Source organism: Giraffa tippelskirchi, chromosome 5 (genome assembly GCF_054371585.1).
Source record: "Giraffa tippelskirchi isolate mGirTip1 chromosome 5, T2T-mGirTip1v1.2.pri, whole genome shotgun sequence".
Lineage (NCBI taxonomy): Eukaryota > Metazoa > Chordata > Mammalia > Artiodactyla > Giraffidae > Giraffa > Giraffa tippelskirchi.
In genome coordinates, this window is record NC_137279.1 from 88,673,662 (window position 1) to 88,688,526 (window position 14,865).

Here is a 14,865-nt window from a genome sequence, read left to right on the forward strand (position 1 = left end):
CATTGATTCTCTGTAGGGAAAAGTAGAGATTTGATTTTAAATTTGCTGAACTGGCAAACAGAAGTTTGCAGGCTAATTGTATGTGGGGTGTTGCTAAGTAGGTGTTTCTTGGAGGAATGTCAAGATAAGATGCCATTTTGATGCTAACTAATCTTTTGAAGCATTGACAATCATGTGCTTTTATCCTAGGATTTTAGGGTCTGGTAGAGGCTGTTCCCTTAGCCGAACTTACTACCTTTTTTGATTTGTTAGGTTTCATAGTAGACAGATACTCAGTTAAAGATTAAGACTCCTAGCCTCTTAATTTCATCCCATTCTGACTGGATTTCTCTATAATTAATTAATATATGCTATTAGAATTAATTTGTACTATTCCTTGACTCTTGGTAAACTTAAGTCTCTTGAATTAAGTAAGAAAGAGTATAACAAAATAAACAATAAATTCCAGGCTAATTACACTCTATTTCCTTTTTTAAAATTAAAAAGAATTAGGGTAGTATAGGAGAAGATGAATGTGAAAATTATAGCTGAAATAGTTGAGAATGATAACCATTCAATAGGTAATCTATTCAGAAGGAACTGTTTGTCATTGCCATGAAGGACTTGCTGAAGACTCTTACCTAGAAAAAGTTACCATTCAGCTGGAAACTTATGAAAAGCTTATTTCCTTTTATTTTTTTCAGTTTAGTAAGTATGTGTGTACCTTGTGCTCGTTAAGTTCTTTGCTAAACACCAGAGAGACAATTATGACTAAGAAATACTTCCTTCTCTTAAAAAGTTTAAAAACTGTAAAAGGGCTGAATTGTTTTTACATGTTACTTTCTGCTTTCTTTTCTGAGACTCTGGAATTTTTTGAGACTGGATGGTCTGGCAGGGAGAAGTCAGACTTTAAAACAATATTCTTAGAGTTAAATAGAGATCCTTTCACAGGATCTTGATTTACAAGATTAACTATTTATAAATATAAATCATATATACATATGCACATATGTAGAAGTAAATGTAAATATAAATTATACTATTTGTCTCTGAGAATCTATTATGGTCTGGCTTCCACTCTTAAACCTTAAATTTGAAAGTACCGAAGTTGGGAAGAGCTGGTAGAATGCTAAGGAGGAATAGACAACTAGCCTGATAACTCAAAATCGTTTAGAGACTAGCTGAGGTGTTAGACAATGAAATATTGCCTCCAAAGAGAGAAATGGAACCTGGAAGAACACATCTGCTAATGTTCAAACCCTTTGTCTGGAATATTTTTCAGGAATATCCTTGGATTCTGAGTGCCTCAGATGATCAGACCATCCGAGTGTGGAATTGGCAGTCTAGAACCTGTGTCTGGTAAAGCAGGAGACAGAGAGCTCAAAAAAACCTTCATTTCTAGTTTTTTCATAATCACCTTCTCTTTAGAACAATCATCTCCTGTCCCTAATGGGCTATGTCTGCTGATTAATTACTGATTGTATTTGTAAGACACTCTTGTATATAAAAAGATAAATACAGAAGCAATTTCATTAGTAATATGTGAACCTGGATTTTCTGATCATTTCTTTCCAGGAGAAAGAAGTCATATTGCTAGGCTTTTGGGACAAAATTTTTAGCTGGTTTTGAGTTCTGTTTCCAAGAAACCTGAGTCAGGGTCTAGACCTCTGTCCTGCCTCGTGTTTGGTTATAGAGTTTTTTATAAGTACGTAAGGACCATTTAAAGTGACGTCCTTTAAAAGGGATACCCCCTTAAAATCTAACAAATAGTTTTAGTATGAGTAAGATTTCATTTATTTTGATATTTTAATGCATCTTTAATGAGAGGAATGCTGTGCAGTCTCAGTTCTATTGAAACCAGTAATAAACACTGAAACATTACAAGCAAGAAGAGAGTCAACCTTGAAACAGCCGACTCTGATTATTATTATTAGTTCAGAATTGTTACGATGACTTGCCTTGGCCACCAAAAGAGTGTAATTGGACCTGCATCTGTTCAATGTGGAATATGGCATTTAACGTGTAGGAGTCCGTTGATTCCTACCTCTAATTTGGTATTGTCTTTCTTTTTCCCTCTTGCAGTGTGTTAACAGGGCACAATCATTACGTAATGTGTGCTCAGTTCCATCCTTCAGAAGACCTGGTCGTATCAGCCAGCCTGGACCAGACTGTGCGCGTTTGGGATATTTCTGGTGAGCTGCCCAAGTTCAGGGGACAACCTAGTTGTGTCTGGCGCAAAACTGCAATTGCTTAAAATAGTGAGGGTAGTTGACTTGGAACAGAAAAATTTAGAGTATTCTGTTCTCATGTAATAGTATCTTTGTTTCCGAGGATATTAAATGTGCTTTGATGGTTCATGTTAGAAGTTGTCTAAGGAAAGTGGTTTCTCTAGAAAATTTAATTTTAAGAAAATTCCACATTTTAGTTAGATCAGTCTTTGTCCTGTTGGGAGTATTTAAGAATCAAGCTTTCCACTAAAATAAGAAAAATATTTGACAGAAATGAATTTTGGGAATAGATTAGTACAGGGAAACAGGGCTTTTAGATCCTGTGGCTTCATTGAGAAATAGGAAAATCCTTCTATTATATACCGTCGACTGTAAAAAGCACGAGGGTTGGAGGATCTTCATGTCCGGAAAACCTTTTAAAAGGCAGATTTCTAGGATGAAAAATTAAATAACTTGTAGATTTTGAGTAGTTGGGATAATTCCTCCTTTCACAGTTTATATACACTATCTTAATTTGGGGATAAGAATTTAAATTTTTAGGACTATATAGAGGAGAACTGAGAATTTAAATGCAGAGAAAGGGCTGTACCTATGAGATTGACATACTGGAAAAATGGAAGTGCTTTGTTGAGAAATGCAGTAGAGAAATGAAACTAAATGCTATAGTTCTCTGCCCAGTTAAATTTATTTAGCAATTGCTAAATTGTTTCTAGTTTGTTGCCTTAGAAATTCTTAGAGATTGGACTCTCTGAAAAGTCCATTGCTAGTCCATAGAGCACTGTTTTCATTCTGTGAAAAGAAGGACTCCTCGTAGGTCTTTACGTGGTTCTTTGTGGTAACAAAGAAAGTTGATAACTTTTCCCAACTCCTTGTGTCGTGGTGGGCTGGAGCAGTATGATATTAATATTTGCTGTTCTAATAAACCATTAATAAACAGCAAGTTGAAAATTTGGATTCCTGGGCGCAACATTTGGAATGTTGTAATAGCAGTTCATTAAGATTCATGTAGTATGGAAACAAGCCAAGGGGAAGATGACAGTTGGAAAGTAAAAGCTCTGCATCATGCTCTGCAGTTTTCAAAGGTTCAGAATTAAGAAGGAAGTGGTATAAACAAGATTGTATTGGAGATAGGGCAGTCGTACTCTGTTCTGCTAGGGCTTCTGCCATTGCAGTTTTTCGTCAGACTAGCTAGGTGTTTTGAAGTACACCCAGATGTGACCAGCCATGCCAGCAGGAAGAGTTAGGCACAGGCCCTGTGGATCCTGTGCCCTCTCCTCACTGCTAGTACCAGGGAGCTTATTATTCACTCCTCCAGTAACCAAGCTTTGACTTTCGATAGTTTTTAACTGTGCACACTTTCAAAGCACCCTCTCTGTCTCAGCATTTAGGAGCCAAATGGGGCTGGATCCCAGTTTATGCTGTTTCAGGTGACCAGGGGCAGTTATTTAGAATAGCCTTTCTCAACTGGGGATCTGTGAGAGAGTTACCTGCTACTAAGACACTTTTTAGTGACTGTTTTCTCAGTTCTGAGAATGGTGTACAAGCACTGCCATTCTAGATCACAGAGAAGTGAATTTTTTATATGTATAAACTGATCCTTTGACCATTGGGGCTTAAATCTTTCCTACAGCATGGGGTTGAAAAGGGCCTTATACTGCTCCACTCTTTAAGAGTAGTGTTTAGGCCACCTGAAGCTGGCAGAGCAGTTTCCCGGTGGCCTAGCTAAAGCAATTTGGGGTCCTTAGGTAAATGGATTCTCTTTAGTCATCATGAAATGCCCAGGGCAAGAAATCATTTTCTTTACTTTTGTAGGAAAACATATTTGTGTCAGAATCAAAGGCCCTAAATCAGAGAAGAGAGGGAGAAAGTATGACCCCAGTTGGGGTTTATCCTTGCTCTTGAATGTGCAAAGTGCATGGATTACTATATAATAACATCACAATTGCTATACTTAGTATGTGTGGTACTGAAAGTTTTGTACTAATGTTACTAATGTTAATGCTCTCTTTACCATTTCTAAGTGTTTTTCTGTACTCACAACTCTCTTGATTTCCAGTAACCCCTTAACCAGAGTGGAAGGAGATGCTTTGGTATTTAACCAAGTGGAAGGAGCTTTTGGGATAGACTTACGCATTCTTCCTCCTCTAGAAGTCAGCATACTCTTTTTAGCAGGCTTCTTTGGCCTTGGTTCAAATAAATCTGAACACAGGAAGAGAAATTAGCAGTCAGCTCTGTTAGGAAGTAGAGCTAATATTGTCAGTATTTCCAAGAGGAAAAAATTAGTTGTGAGTCAGAAGACAAAAACCCTCAAATGTAGAGGACTGGTGAAAATTCTAATCTTTCTGAGTACCTCTCTTGGAAGAGGGACACTCTCTGCACTAAGTAAATAATAAGAAAACAGAGATCTTTAAGGAAAACCTGTGTTCTAGATACCTCTCCCATGAGGATTAAGCCAGGGGGCTTAGCGTAACCTGATCTTTTGTATTAGCCTGGCAAAAAATATTTGTTTAAAAGGGAATATATTTACAATCTAGATTTTAAAAATAAGTTATTTTTTTAGCTTGAGCTTCCAAGTAAACTGACAGTGAAATTATTTTGATGTGCTTATACTTTTGCATGTCAAGCCCATGTAATTCAGGCTTAATCTTTGAAATGACTACTAAAAAAGTATTAATTTACTGCCAAATCCTGTGCTCATGCCTCTCTTTTTACTACTTCCCCTGGTTCCCATTGGGAAGTGCATCAAACTGGTCCATTCTGAGAGTGTCCTCCCCTCCCTCTGGATTTGAGTAGCTGCTGTAGAAATTTTCCATCTGTCGTTCAGCCCTAGTGAGTAGCTTGTTGAAGGCTCAAATATTTCTTCTCAAAGTATCTTTTCACTGCCTGTCACTATTCATCTGTCTGTTTTTGCTCTTCCCCTTTTCCTGGATCATTACAAGCAATTACAACAAAGGCTTCCATTCTGTCATACAGCTTTCCTTTTAATGTGTTTATCGAAGCTTATTGGAGGTGAAGTTCCTCACAGCTGTCTATCTTTGTATCTTCCTTTGAATCTGTTTCATGCATCAGACTCATTAGAAAAAGTTGACAGATCCCATTAAAGGGATAAAGTGAAATAAGTGAAAGGAGGCATCCCTGTGATAATGTATTTATGAAGCCTTGGAAGAATGCTTATTTTTTTAAGCATTGGCTTTATTTCTGTCTACCAATTGGCTAAATGCTTATCATGGACAGGGTGTAAGATAAGTAAAACTGTTGTGCCCTTTTAAGCACTTGCTTCTCTAATGCTGATGTTTATATGCCATTACAATAGAAAAGTTACATTGTAATTTTAAAACAGTGAAGATAAATAGTCATTGAACTTAATTTTTTGTATTTTCTTACCGGTGCCAACATTTACACTTAAAACTATCTAGGTTTTGTTTTCAATGATAGCTTTTTTTCCCTCTCTATTACAGATATTTGGCTTTTTAATTTTGTAAATGCCAAGTAGTTTCATTTTCTTCTCCCTACCTTCCAAATACTCCAGAAGATAGGATTTTAGTCCCAATTGCATTTTCTCATCTATAAACTGGTCTTATTATATCTGATTGCCTACCTCAAAGGGTTGTTAATCAGATCAGCTTTGAAAACTGCAAGATGCTTTTCACCTGTAAGGTAGTAGTGTTATCATCATTTGGGTTCTGACTATAGTACAGATAGTTCAAATTTTAAAGACAGATTGTGATTGAGCCATAAGTGTCGGTCCTATGCAAATAAGACTGACCTTATCCTGGTGTCTTTTTTCTGTTGTTTTTGAATTACAGGCTAATTTCTCCCTGTAGCCTCTCAAAATTTTAATGACAAAATACATATGTTCAGATCTATAACCAGTTTCTTGAGCAAGCGCTTAAAGGAATAATGAGAGTTTTAATCATTTTGTCCACTGCCCAAGAGTCAAGAAGGAAATAACAGTACACTTTTTGCATAGTTTGTAGTTTTACAGTATCATCCACCAAATAAACTGTTTTATATTTGAGATAGAATAAGAGCTCTTGCATCTTTCTTTAGTCTCTTTAAATTTCTTTTTCCCTTCTTTTTCCTTAATTTTAGTGTATCACTGTACCTTTGGGTGCTTCGATTACTGTGCTCTTTTTGGTAACATGATGTTTACGTCTTTCATCCCACTCCTCACCCCTTCAAAGGTCTAAGGAAAAAAAACTTGTCCCCTGGTGCAGTGGAGTCGGATGTGAGAGGAATAACTGGGGTTGATCTATTTGGAACTACGGATGCAGTGGTGAAGCATGTACTAGAGGTACTTATCTCTATAGCCAGTGGCTGGATATGGGCTCTTCTCCAGGGAAACAGTGACAGTATGCTGTTCATTTATTCATTCCTTCAACAAAGACTTATGCAGGGTTTATTGAGTGTCAGGTGCCGTTTGAGGCACTGAAAATAGAATGGTAGGTGAGCCAGTAGACAATTGAAGCTTAAATGCTACCTGAGGGAGAATCATGTTACCTTTTAAACCCACTGGGGAGAGAGGGAGAAAGCTGGCATAGGCTCCATCACCCTCCCAAAGCAGAGTCCATTGTGAAGCCTCTTGGGGAAGGGGAGGATAGTTAATCAAAGTTACTGAGAACCAGCCATGTGTAAGTAACTTGTTTGCATGGTGGGAAAATGGAAAGGCATAAGGGAAAGAAACTAGATTTTTTAAAGTATCTAATCTTTACAGCTGTTTCTGGTGGAGGTACTGTTAACTTCATTTTGCAGAAGAAAAATTTGAGATTGAGAGAAAGTAAGTTATTTACCAAAATCTACATGTGTCTTGAAGAAGGAAATGACAACCCATTCAAATATTCTTGCCTGGAGAATTTCATGAACAGAGGAACCATCCATGGGGTCTCAGAGTTATAAAAGATATCTTAAAATCAGCAGTTCTTAAACATTTTGGTCTGAGAACCTTTTTATACTGTTAAAATGTATTGATGACCTCAGAGAGATTTTATGTGCATTATATCTGTCAGCTTTTACCATATTTGAAATTGAAACCAAGAACTTTTAAAAACATGAGATATATAAGGATAGTCTATTAGCCATCAAAGCAACGACATCACATACCTCTGTAAAACATACCTCTGTAACCTCTGTAAAACTATATGCATGGGAGAATAAGAGTGAAAAGGGTAAATAGCATTTTAGTATTATTATGAAAATCAGTTTTAACATTGCTGGGGTTTCCTAAAAAGTTCTTGGGGATAGAGTTTCTTTACCGCACTTTGAGAATTTCTTCATTAAGTTATAAAATTGGTCTTTATTTTTGAGATGCTAATAGCTGGTTGGAGAAATATAATTGGCAGTAACAAAGCAAGGCAGTATATCCCAAATGCAAATGAAGCTGAATTTGGAGGAGAAGGATTTGGGAATTCCCATGAGAGTTTGGGAATAATATTGGATAGATTGATGTAGTTAGTGACTCTCATGGTCAAATCTTAGAGCAGCAGTTCCTTGAGTCTTTTTCACATGGAGTAAAAATCAGAGACATCTTTTATAACCATGAGCATGGTCCGTTGGTCTATTGCTTTGAGTAATGGATATAAAGAATCACTTGTTTTGGTTTTGTAAAACCACTTTTTTTTTTTTGGTACAGGGTCATGATCGTGGAGTTAACTGGGCTGCATTTCACCCTACTATGCCACTCATTGTATCTGGGGCAGATGACCGTCAAGTGAAGATCTGGCGTATGAATGGTGAGTGAAACAGTAACAGTGTTATCATACCTAAAATATTGGCTGCTGATCAGCAAGCTGAAAAAGTCAGGTGTTCTGGATTTAGTGACCCATTTTCCTACCTTAGGTTGTTATGCTTATCCTGGGAACATGATAGTTGCCCTATTCCTTTTTTTTTCATTTGATGGTATCCTGATTTGGAGGAGTATGAACATAATTTGAAATAAGAATTCCATTTATTCAACAGCTATTTATTGAGTACCTACTTTGTACTAACCATTGTTCAAGGCTCTGAAGATACAATGATGACTAAACCAGATAAAATTCCTGCCATATGAAGCTTCTATAATGGCAGCTAGTGACAAGGCAGGGTAAGGAGATGTAGAATGACAGAGAAGAGGTGCTATAGTTGATAGACGGGTCAGAATGAAATAAAGAAATACTTAGATTCAGAGTCATAACTGAAGAAAATTGACCTATTAGAAAGAAGTGGGATACTACTTAAGACTTTGTAGTATCTAGCATTTGGTTAAAAGATGTCATAATTCAAAATCCCAAACTTACAGTAGTAGGGAATTGTGGTTACCTAATTCTTTTTTGTCTTTCAGAATCAAAGGCATGGGAAGTTGACACCTGCCGAGGCCATTACAACAATGTATCTTGTGCTGTCTTCCACCCTCGTCAGGAGTTGATCCTCAGCAATTCTGAGGACAAAAGTATCCGAGTCTGGGACATGTCTAAGCGGTAAGGGGGTTACAGTGGTGTGTGACTAAACCCAGGAGGGAGCCCCTTTCTCTCTTTTACTGTGTTCTTTTTTAAAAATCAGATTAAGACTTTTTGTTTCTTATCATCCTCTGCATATAGAAAAATCAAATTATATTTTATGAAAACTTGAAGGGACCCAGAGGTTAGCCATCATTTACAAATTTTCCATCAGGTAGAAATTTCTGCTTGTGTTCTTTTTCTGCTTTATATTTAAGCAGTTTCTTCTGTAGCTACAGAAATAAGGAATATTAAATGAAAACAGTATGGTAGAAAATTATGATGAGTGGGAGAAGTCTTAATATCAAAATAATAGAGTCAGTTTGAAGTCCTCTTTCTGTTCTTTGGTAGAATTTCTGACTGTCTTTATTTAAAATATGCCCCTTCACTGTACTTGATTTACTTTTTATCAGTGTGCTGGCCTACCACTCAATATTCTTGTATGTGATAGACTGAAGTTTTCTTGGAAATTAATACCTTTTGCTTTCCTAGGACTGGAGTTCAGACATTCCGCAGGGACCATGATCGTTTCTGGGTCTTAGCTGCCCACCCTAACCTTAACCTCTTTGCAGCAGGTAAGGGCCATTTCTTCTCTTTTTCCCTTTGGTTCAGTTTTTAAGACTTGAGGGTGATTCTCCATTAACTTTGTCTCCAGTAAGTATATAGTAGGATGACAAGGAAAAGTAAAAGTCTAAGAGCCATGTAGTTGAAGCTTTTCTCCTTTTTCCCCCATATCTTCTTGGCACAGTGTTCTTTTAGTGTTCTTTTCCTCCAAAATTCATTTAATAATGAAGCCCATTGTCTCTCTCTTTTATGAGGGGGGAGGGGGCACACCACGTGGCTTGTGGGATCTTAGTTTCCTGACCAGGGATTGAACCTGGGCCCTTGGCAGTGAAAGCACTGGGTCCTAACCACTGGACTGCCAGGGAATTCTCCTAAAGCCCATTCTCTTTGATTAGTTCCTTAGTTCCTTTTTGATTAGGAGACTTAGAGACTAATACCAGACACTTGAGGTTCTCAGACTGAGGAGCTAGAAGCTGAGTGTTATTCATTCATTTAGCAGGTGCATACTGAGTATCAGCCCCAGTCTGGGTGCTGGTATTCTAGCAGTGTATAAAACAGTGTCCCTTACTTTATGGAACTTTTTGAGTTATAATAATTTAATGTATTGTTGTATTTGGTTTGTTAATACTTTGTTAAGGATTTTTGCGTCTATGCTCATCAGAGATATTGGCCTGTTTTTGGCTTCTTATGGTCTTTGTCAGCTTTTAGTATCAAGGCAATGTTTTACTCATTAAATGAGTTTGGAAGTGTTTTTTCCACTTCAGTCTTTGGAATAATTTGAGAAGGATAAGTATTAACTCTCAGTGTTGGTAGATTTACCTGTGAAACCGTCTGGACCTGGACTTTTGTTTTGGGGAATTTGTGGATTACTGATTCAATTTTGTTAGCGGGATTTGGTCTATTCAGGTTCTCTGTTTCTACATGACTCAGTCTTGGAAGATTGTGTGTTTCTAGGAATTTATCCTTTTTTTTCTAGGTTGTCTAATTTGTTGGCATATCGTGGCATATCATTCTCTTATAATCCTTTGTATTTTTGCGGTATCAGTTGTACTTTTTCCTCTTTCATTTCTAATCATATTTGGGCTTTCTTTTTTTGTGATGAGTCTGGCTAAGAGTTTGTAGATTTTATCTTTCAGAGAGCCAATTCTTAATTTTTTTTCCTTCCTTTTTTTTTGTCTCTATTTCATCTATTTCTGCTCTAATCTTTATTGTTTCTTCTTCATACTCACTGACCTTTGCTCATTCTTCATTTTCTGGGTTTTTTAATACATTTAGATTGCTTGAGATTTTTCTTGTTTCTTAGGAATAGACCTGTTTCACTGTGAACTTCCTCTTAGAGCTGCTTTTGCTGTGTCCTATAGATTTTGTTTCCATTTTCATTTTTTTCCAGGTATTTATTTCTTCTTTGTTATTTTTGTTGACCCATTTGTTATTTGTAGCTTATAGTTTAGTCTCCATGTGTTTGTGTTTTATCTAGATTTCTTCTTGTAGTTGATTTCTAGATTCATGCTTCTGTGGTTGAATAAGTCACTTGAAATTATTTTAGTCTTAAATGTATTGAGCCTTGTTTTGTGGCCTAGCTTGTGATCTGTCCTAGAGAATGCTCAGTGTATACTTGAAAAGAATGTTCAGTTCAGTTCAGTCGCTCAGTCGTGTCCAACTCTATGCAACCCCATGGACTACAGCATGCCAGGCTTCCTTGTCCATCACCAGCTCCCGGATGGAAAAGAATGTATTCTGTTGCTTTTGGATGGAATGTTCTCTATTAATTCTGTCTGGTCTAATGTGTCATTTAAGACCAGTGTTTCCCTATTGATTTTCTTTCTGTATGATCTGTTCATTGATGTTTGTAGAATATAATGTCCTCAACTATTATTGTGTTGTCAGTTTCTCTCTTTATTTCTCTCAATGTTTGCTTTATATATTTAGGTTTTCCTGTGTTGTATGCTTAAATGTTTGCAAATATTATATCCTCTTGTTGGGTTGACCCCTTTATCATTATGTAATGCCCTTTGTCTTTTGATATAATCTTTGTTTTGAAATCCATTTTGTCTAATATAAGAAATGTCCCAATTTTCTTTTCTTTTACATTTGCATGAAATATCTTTTTCCATTCCTTCGCTTTCAGTCTGTGTGTGTCTTTAAATCTGAAGTGAATCTCTTGTAGGCAGCATATAGATAGATCTTTTTTTTTTGTTTTATCCATTCAGCCACCCTAAGTCTTTTGGTTGACACATTTAGTCCATTTACATTTAAAATAATTATTGATAAGTATGTGCTTATTGGAGAAGGGCATAGCAGTCCACTCCAGTATTCTTGCCTGGAGAATGTCATGGACAGAGGAGGAGACTGGAGGGCTGTAGGCCATAGGATCACAAAGAGTCAGACAAGACTGAAGCGACTTAGCACAGAACAGCATGGCATGTGCTTATTGACATTATGTTAATTTTTTTTCTGGTTGTTTTTGTAGTTCTTTTCTGTTTCTGTCTTGTTCTCTTGGTTTCTTCCCTTGCAGTTTGATGGATTCCTTTAGTGTTAGTATGTGTGGATTTCTCTATTTTTGTCTATCCATTGTTTGTTGTTACCATAAGGTTCATATATATTGAACTGTATGTCTATTTTAAGGTGATAGTCACTTAAGTTCAAAGAGATTCCAAAAGCACTCCATTTATAACACACACCTCATTTGTTTTTGATGTCATATTTTTATTTTGTGTATCCCTTAACTATTTTTTTTTTAATTTTTATTTATTTATTGCTGTGTTGGGACTTAGTTGCAGTGCACAGGATCTTTTGTTGCAGTGTGCAGGCTTCTCTCTACTTGTGATATTGCAGGTTCAGTAGTTGTGGCTTGGGGGCTTAGATCTCACACCCTGCATGTGGCATCTTAGCTCCCCAACCAGGGATTGAACCCACATCTCCTGCAGTGGAAGGCAGATTCTTAACCACTGGACCACACAGGGAAGTCCCTCCCTTAACTATTTATTATAGTTGATTGTACTACACCTGACCCTTTAATAGTGTAGAAGTTAGGGGCACTGACAGTATATGCAATCTAAAACCTGTGTATAAGTTTACAGTTGAATCTCTGGATGTAGGGTTCTGTGTTTGAAGATTCAACCAACCATGGATTATGTAGTATTATCATACATATTTAGTGAAAGAGAACTTCATATAAGTGAGCCAGTGCAGTTAAAACCCATATTGTTTAAGGGTCAGCTCTCCCTGCCTTAACCTTCATATTAGCTTTTTAAGTGGTTGATCCACTGCTTTTACTATGTGTTTGCTTTTACCAGTGAGATTTTTCCTTTCATGTATTTTCTTATTTCTAGTTGTGGCCTTTTCTACTTAAAGGAGACCTTAACATTTCTTGTAAGGCTGCTTTAGTTGTGATGAATTCTGTTAAGGTTTTGCTTGTCTGAGATACTCTCCAATTCTGCATGATAGCTTTGCTGGATAAGTAGTAGGTCTTTTCCTTTCAGCACTTTAAATGTATCGTGCCATTCCTTTCTGGCCTGTAAAATCAGCTGATAGTCTTACAGGATTTTCCTCGTATGTGATTGTTTTTCTCTTGGAGCCTTTGAGACTCTCTCTTTATCTTTAACTCTTGCCATTTTAATTAAAATATGTCATGGTGAAGATCTCTTTGGGTTCATCTTACTTGGGAATCTCTGTGCTTCCTGGCCCTGGATATCTATTTCCACAGGTTAGGGAAGTTTTCAGTCATTATTATTCAAATAAATTTTCTGTTCCTTTCTCTCCTTTGGGAATCCTATAATGCAAAAGTTAGTATGTTTGATGTTGTCCCAGAAGTCCCTTAAGTCTCCTCACTTAAAAAAATTTTTTTTTGCTGTTCCGATTGGTTGATTTCCACTATTCTGTCTTACAGGTCGCATATCTGTTCTCCTGTTTCATCTAATTTGTTGATTCCCTCTAGCGTAATTTTTCAATTATTATATTCTTCACTTTTGATTGGTTTTCTTATATTTTCTAAGTCTTTGTTGAAGTTATCACTGAGTTCTTCCATTCTTCTCTCAAGTTTGGTGGGCATTATTATGATTGCTTCTTTGAACTCTTCATCAGGTAAATTGTTTACGTCTTTCATTACGGTTTTTTTCTGGGGTTTGTTTTGCTTGGAACATCTTATCTGTTCATTTTGAATGACTTTTGGCATTTGTTTCTATGGATTTAGGCAAAACAGCTACCTCTCCTGGTCTTCAAAGAGTGGCCTTGTGTGAGAGCATCTCCTGTGTAGACTGCACCTGGCAGCTTTGGCAGGCGGGCTGGAGCTGGAGTGTGTGTGGGCAGGCATAGGCCCTGGGGAGTGTGGGCCGATGGCCATCTTGGTGGGGTGGCTGGGGCTGGAAATGCGCCTGGGGCAGTCCCTAGGGAGTGCTGTGCCTGAGGCCATGGAACTTTTATTTGTAGTGAAGGGAAATAGACCCATAAAACGATGAATATGTGAAACACTGTATGGTGAAAATTGCTTTAAAGGAAAGTTAAGCAAAAGTAGGTGGGATAGAGAGGGAAGAGTGTGGGACTGCTGCTTCAGAAAAGTGAAGAGGAATGACAAATGCACTGACAATAGGAACAGCACATTCAAAGACCACGATGTGAGAGATGTTTAACATGCTGAGGAACGTCAGAGTGGCCAATAATGGGTGAAGTAATAGAAGGTACGACCAAAACAGAATGGACTTGCCTTGTAGGCCATTAGAATTTAAGATTTTATCCTGAATGAATGGAAAGCCATTGGAAGGTATTGGGTAGGGAAGTGACATGATCTGGTTTATGTGTGGAGTGCACACTTGGAGGACAAAGATTAAAAGTTTTTCTGAAGGATGGATACTGCTAGTAGAGAAAAGTGAAACGTTTTTAAAAAACAGAATCATGAAGTCTTTTTAAACTAATATCCATTTGTTCAGCACATACCTTTTATGTTCATTATATGATAGTGACTGGGGAATGATGGAAATTATTGTAATTTATGCTTTCAGGGAGCTCAATGTATAGTGGGGGTGATATACCTAAACAATTACAGTGCAAGATAAGTGCTAAGATGGAGGTTTGTACAGAGCTGTTAGGAGAACACAAAGGAGGGCTTGTCTAATGTGCCAGTATGATAGAGTGAGTATTGGGAAAGGATTTACAGGTGTTTACTTGAATAAAGATTCCAAGAATTGTGGGAATTCAGACAAATAAAGATTGCATTTAAGTGTCTTAACTTTGTTTGTAGCATACATACACAGTCATTATCTTCATATATCTCCTGTTTGCAGTTTTCTTTCTTACCTGCAGCTAATTCTTTCCTCCCTTTCCTTGTGGCCCAGGCCATGATGGTGGCATGATTGTATTTAAACTGGAACGAGAACGGCCAGCCTATGCTGTTCATGGCAATATGCTCCATTATGTCAAGGACCGATTCTTACGTCAGTTGGATTTCAACAGCTCCAAAGATGTAGCTGTGATGCAGTTGCGGAGGTAAATTAGACTTATTTCTTCCCTCCAAATTGTCTCATCTGTTACCATGATACAGTACCTACAAACTGGACTCTTGTTCTTTTAACAACATTTTGGATCTCATCTCCTGTCACAGATAGAATCCCCAGGAGCGTGTTGGGCAA

The 14,865-nt window shown here is 37.2% G+C and overlaps 1 protein-coding gene across 2 annotated transcripts in view; it reads left to right on the forward strand.

Moving 5' to 3' along the window:
• Positions 1–14,865, forward strand: part of COPA (coat protein complex I subunit alpha) — a 42,240-nt gene that overhangs the window by 8,552 nt on the left and 18,823 nt on the right. For both annotated transcript variants that reach the window (XM_081487956.1, XM_081487957.1), the window contains exons 5-11: positions 1,262–1,338; positions 2,062–2,171; positions 6,392–6,501; positions 7,837–7,936; positions 8,524–8,659; positions 9,170–9,252; positions 14,572–14,722. In XM_081487956.1, the coding sequence (XP_081344082.1) occupies positions 1,262–1,338; positions 2,062–2,171; positions 6,392–6,501; positions 7,837–7,936; positions 8,524–8,659; positions 9,170–9,252; positions 14,572–14,722 (767 nt within the window). The remainder of the gene's footprint in view (positions 1–1,261; positions 1,339–2,061; positions 2,172–6,391; positions 6,502–7,836; positions 7,937–8,523; positions 8,660–9,169; positions 9,253–14,571; positions 14,723–14,865) is intronic.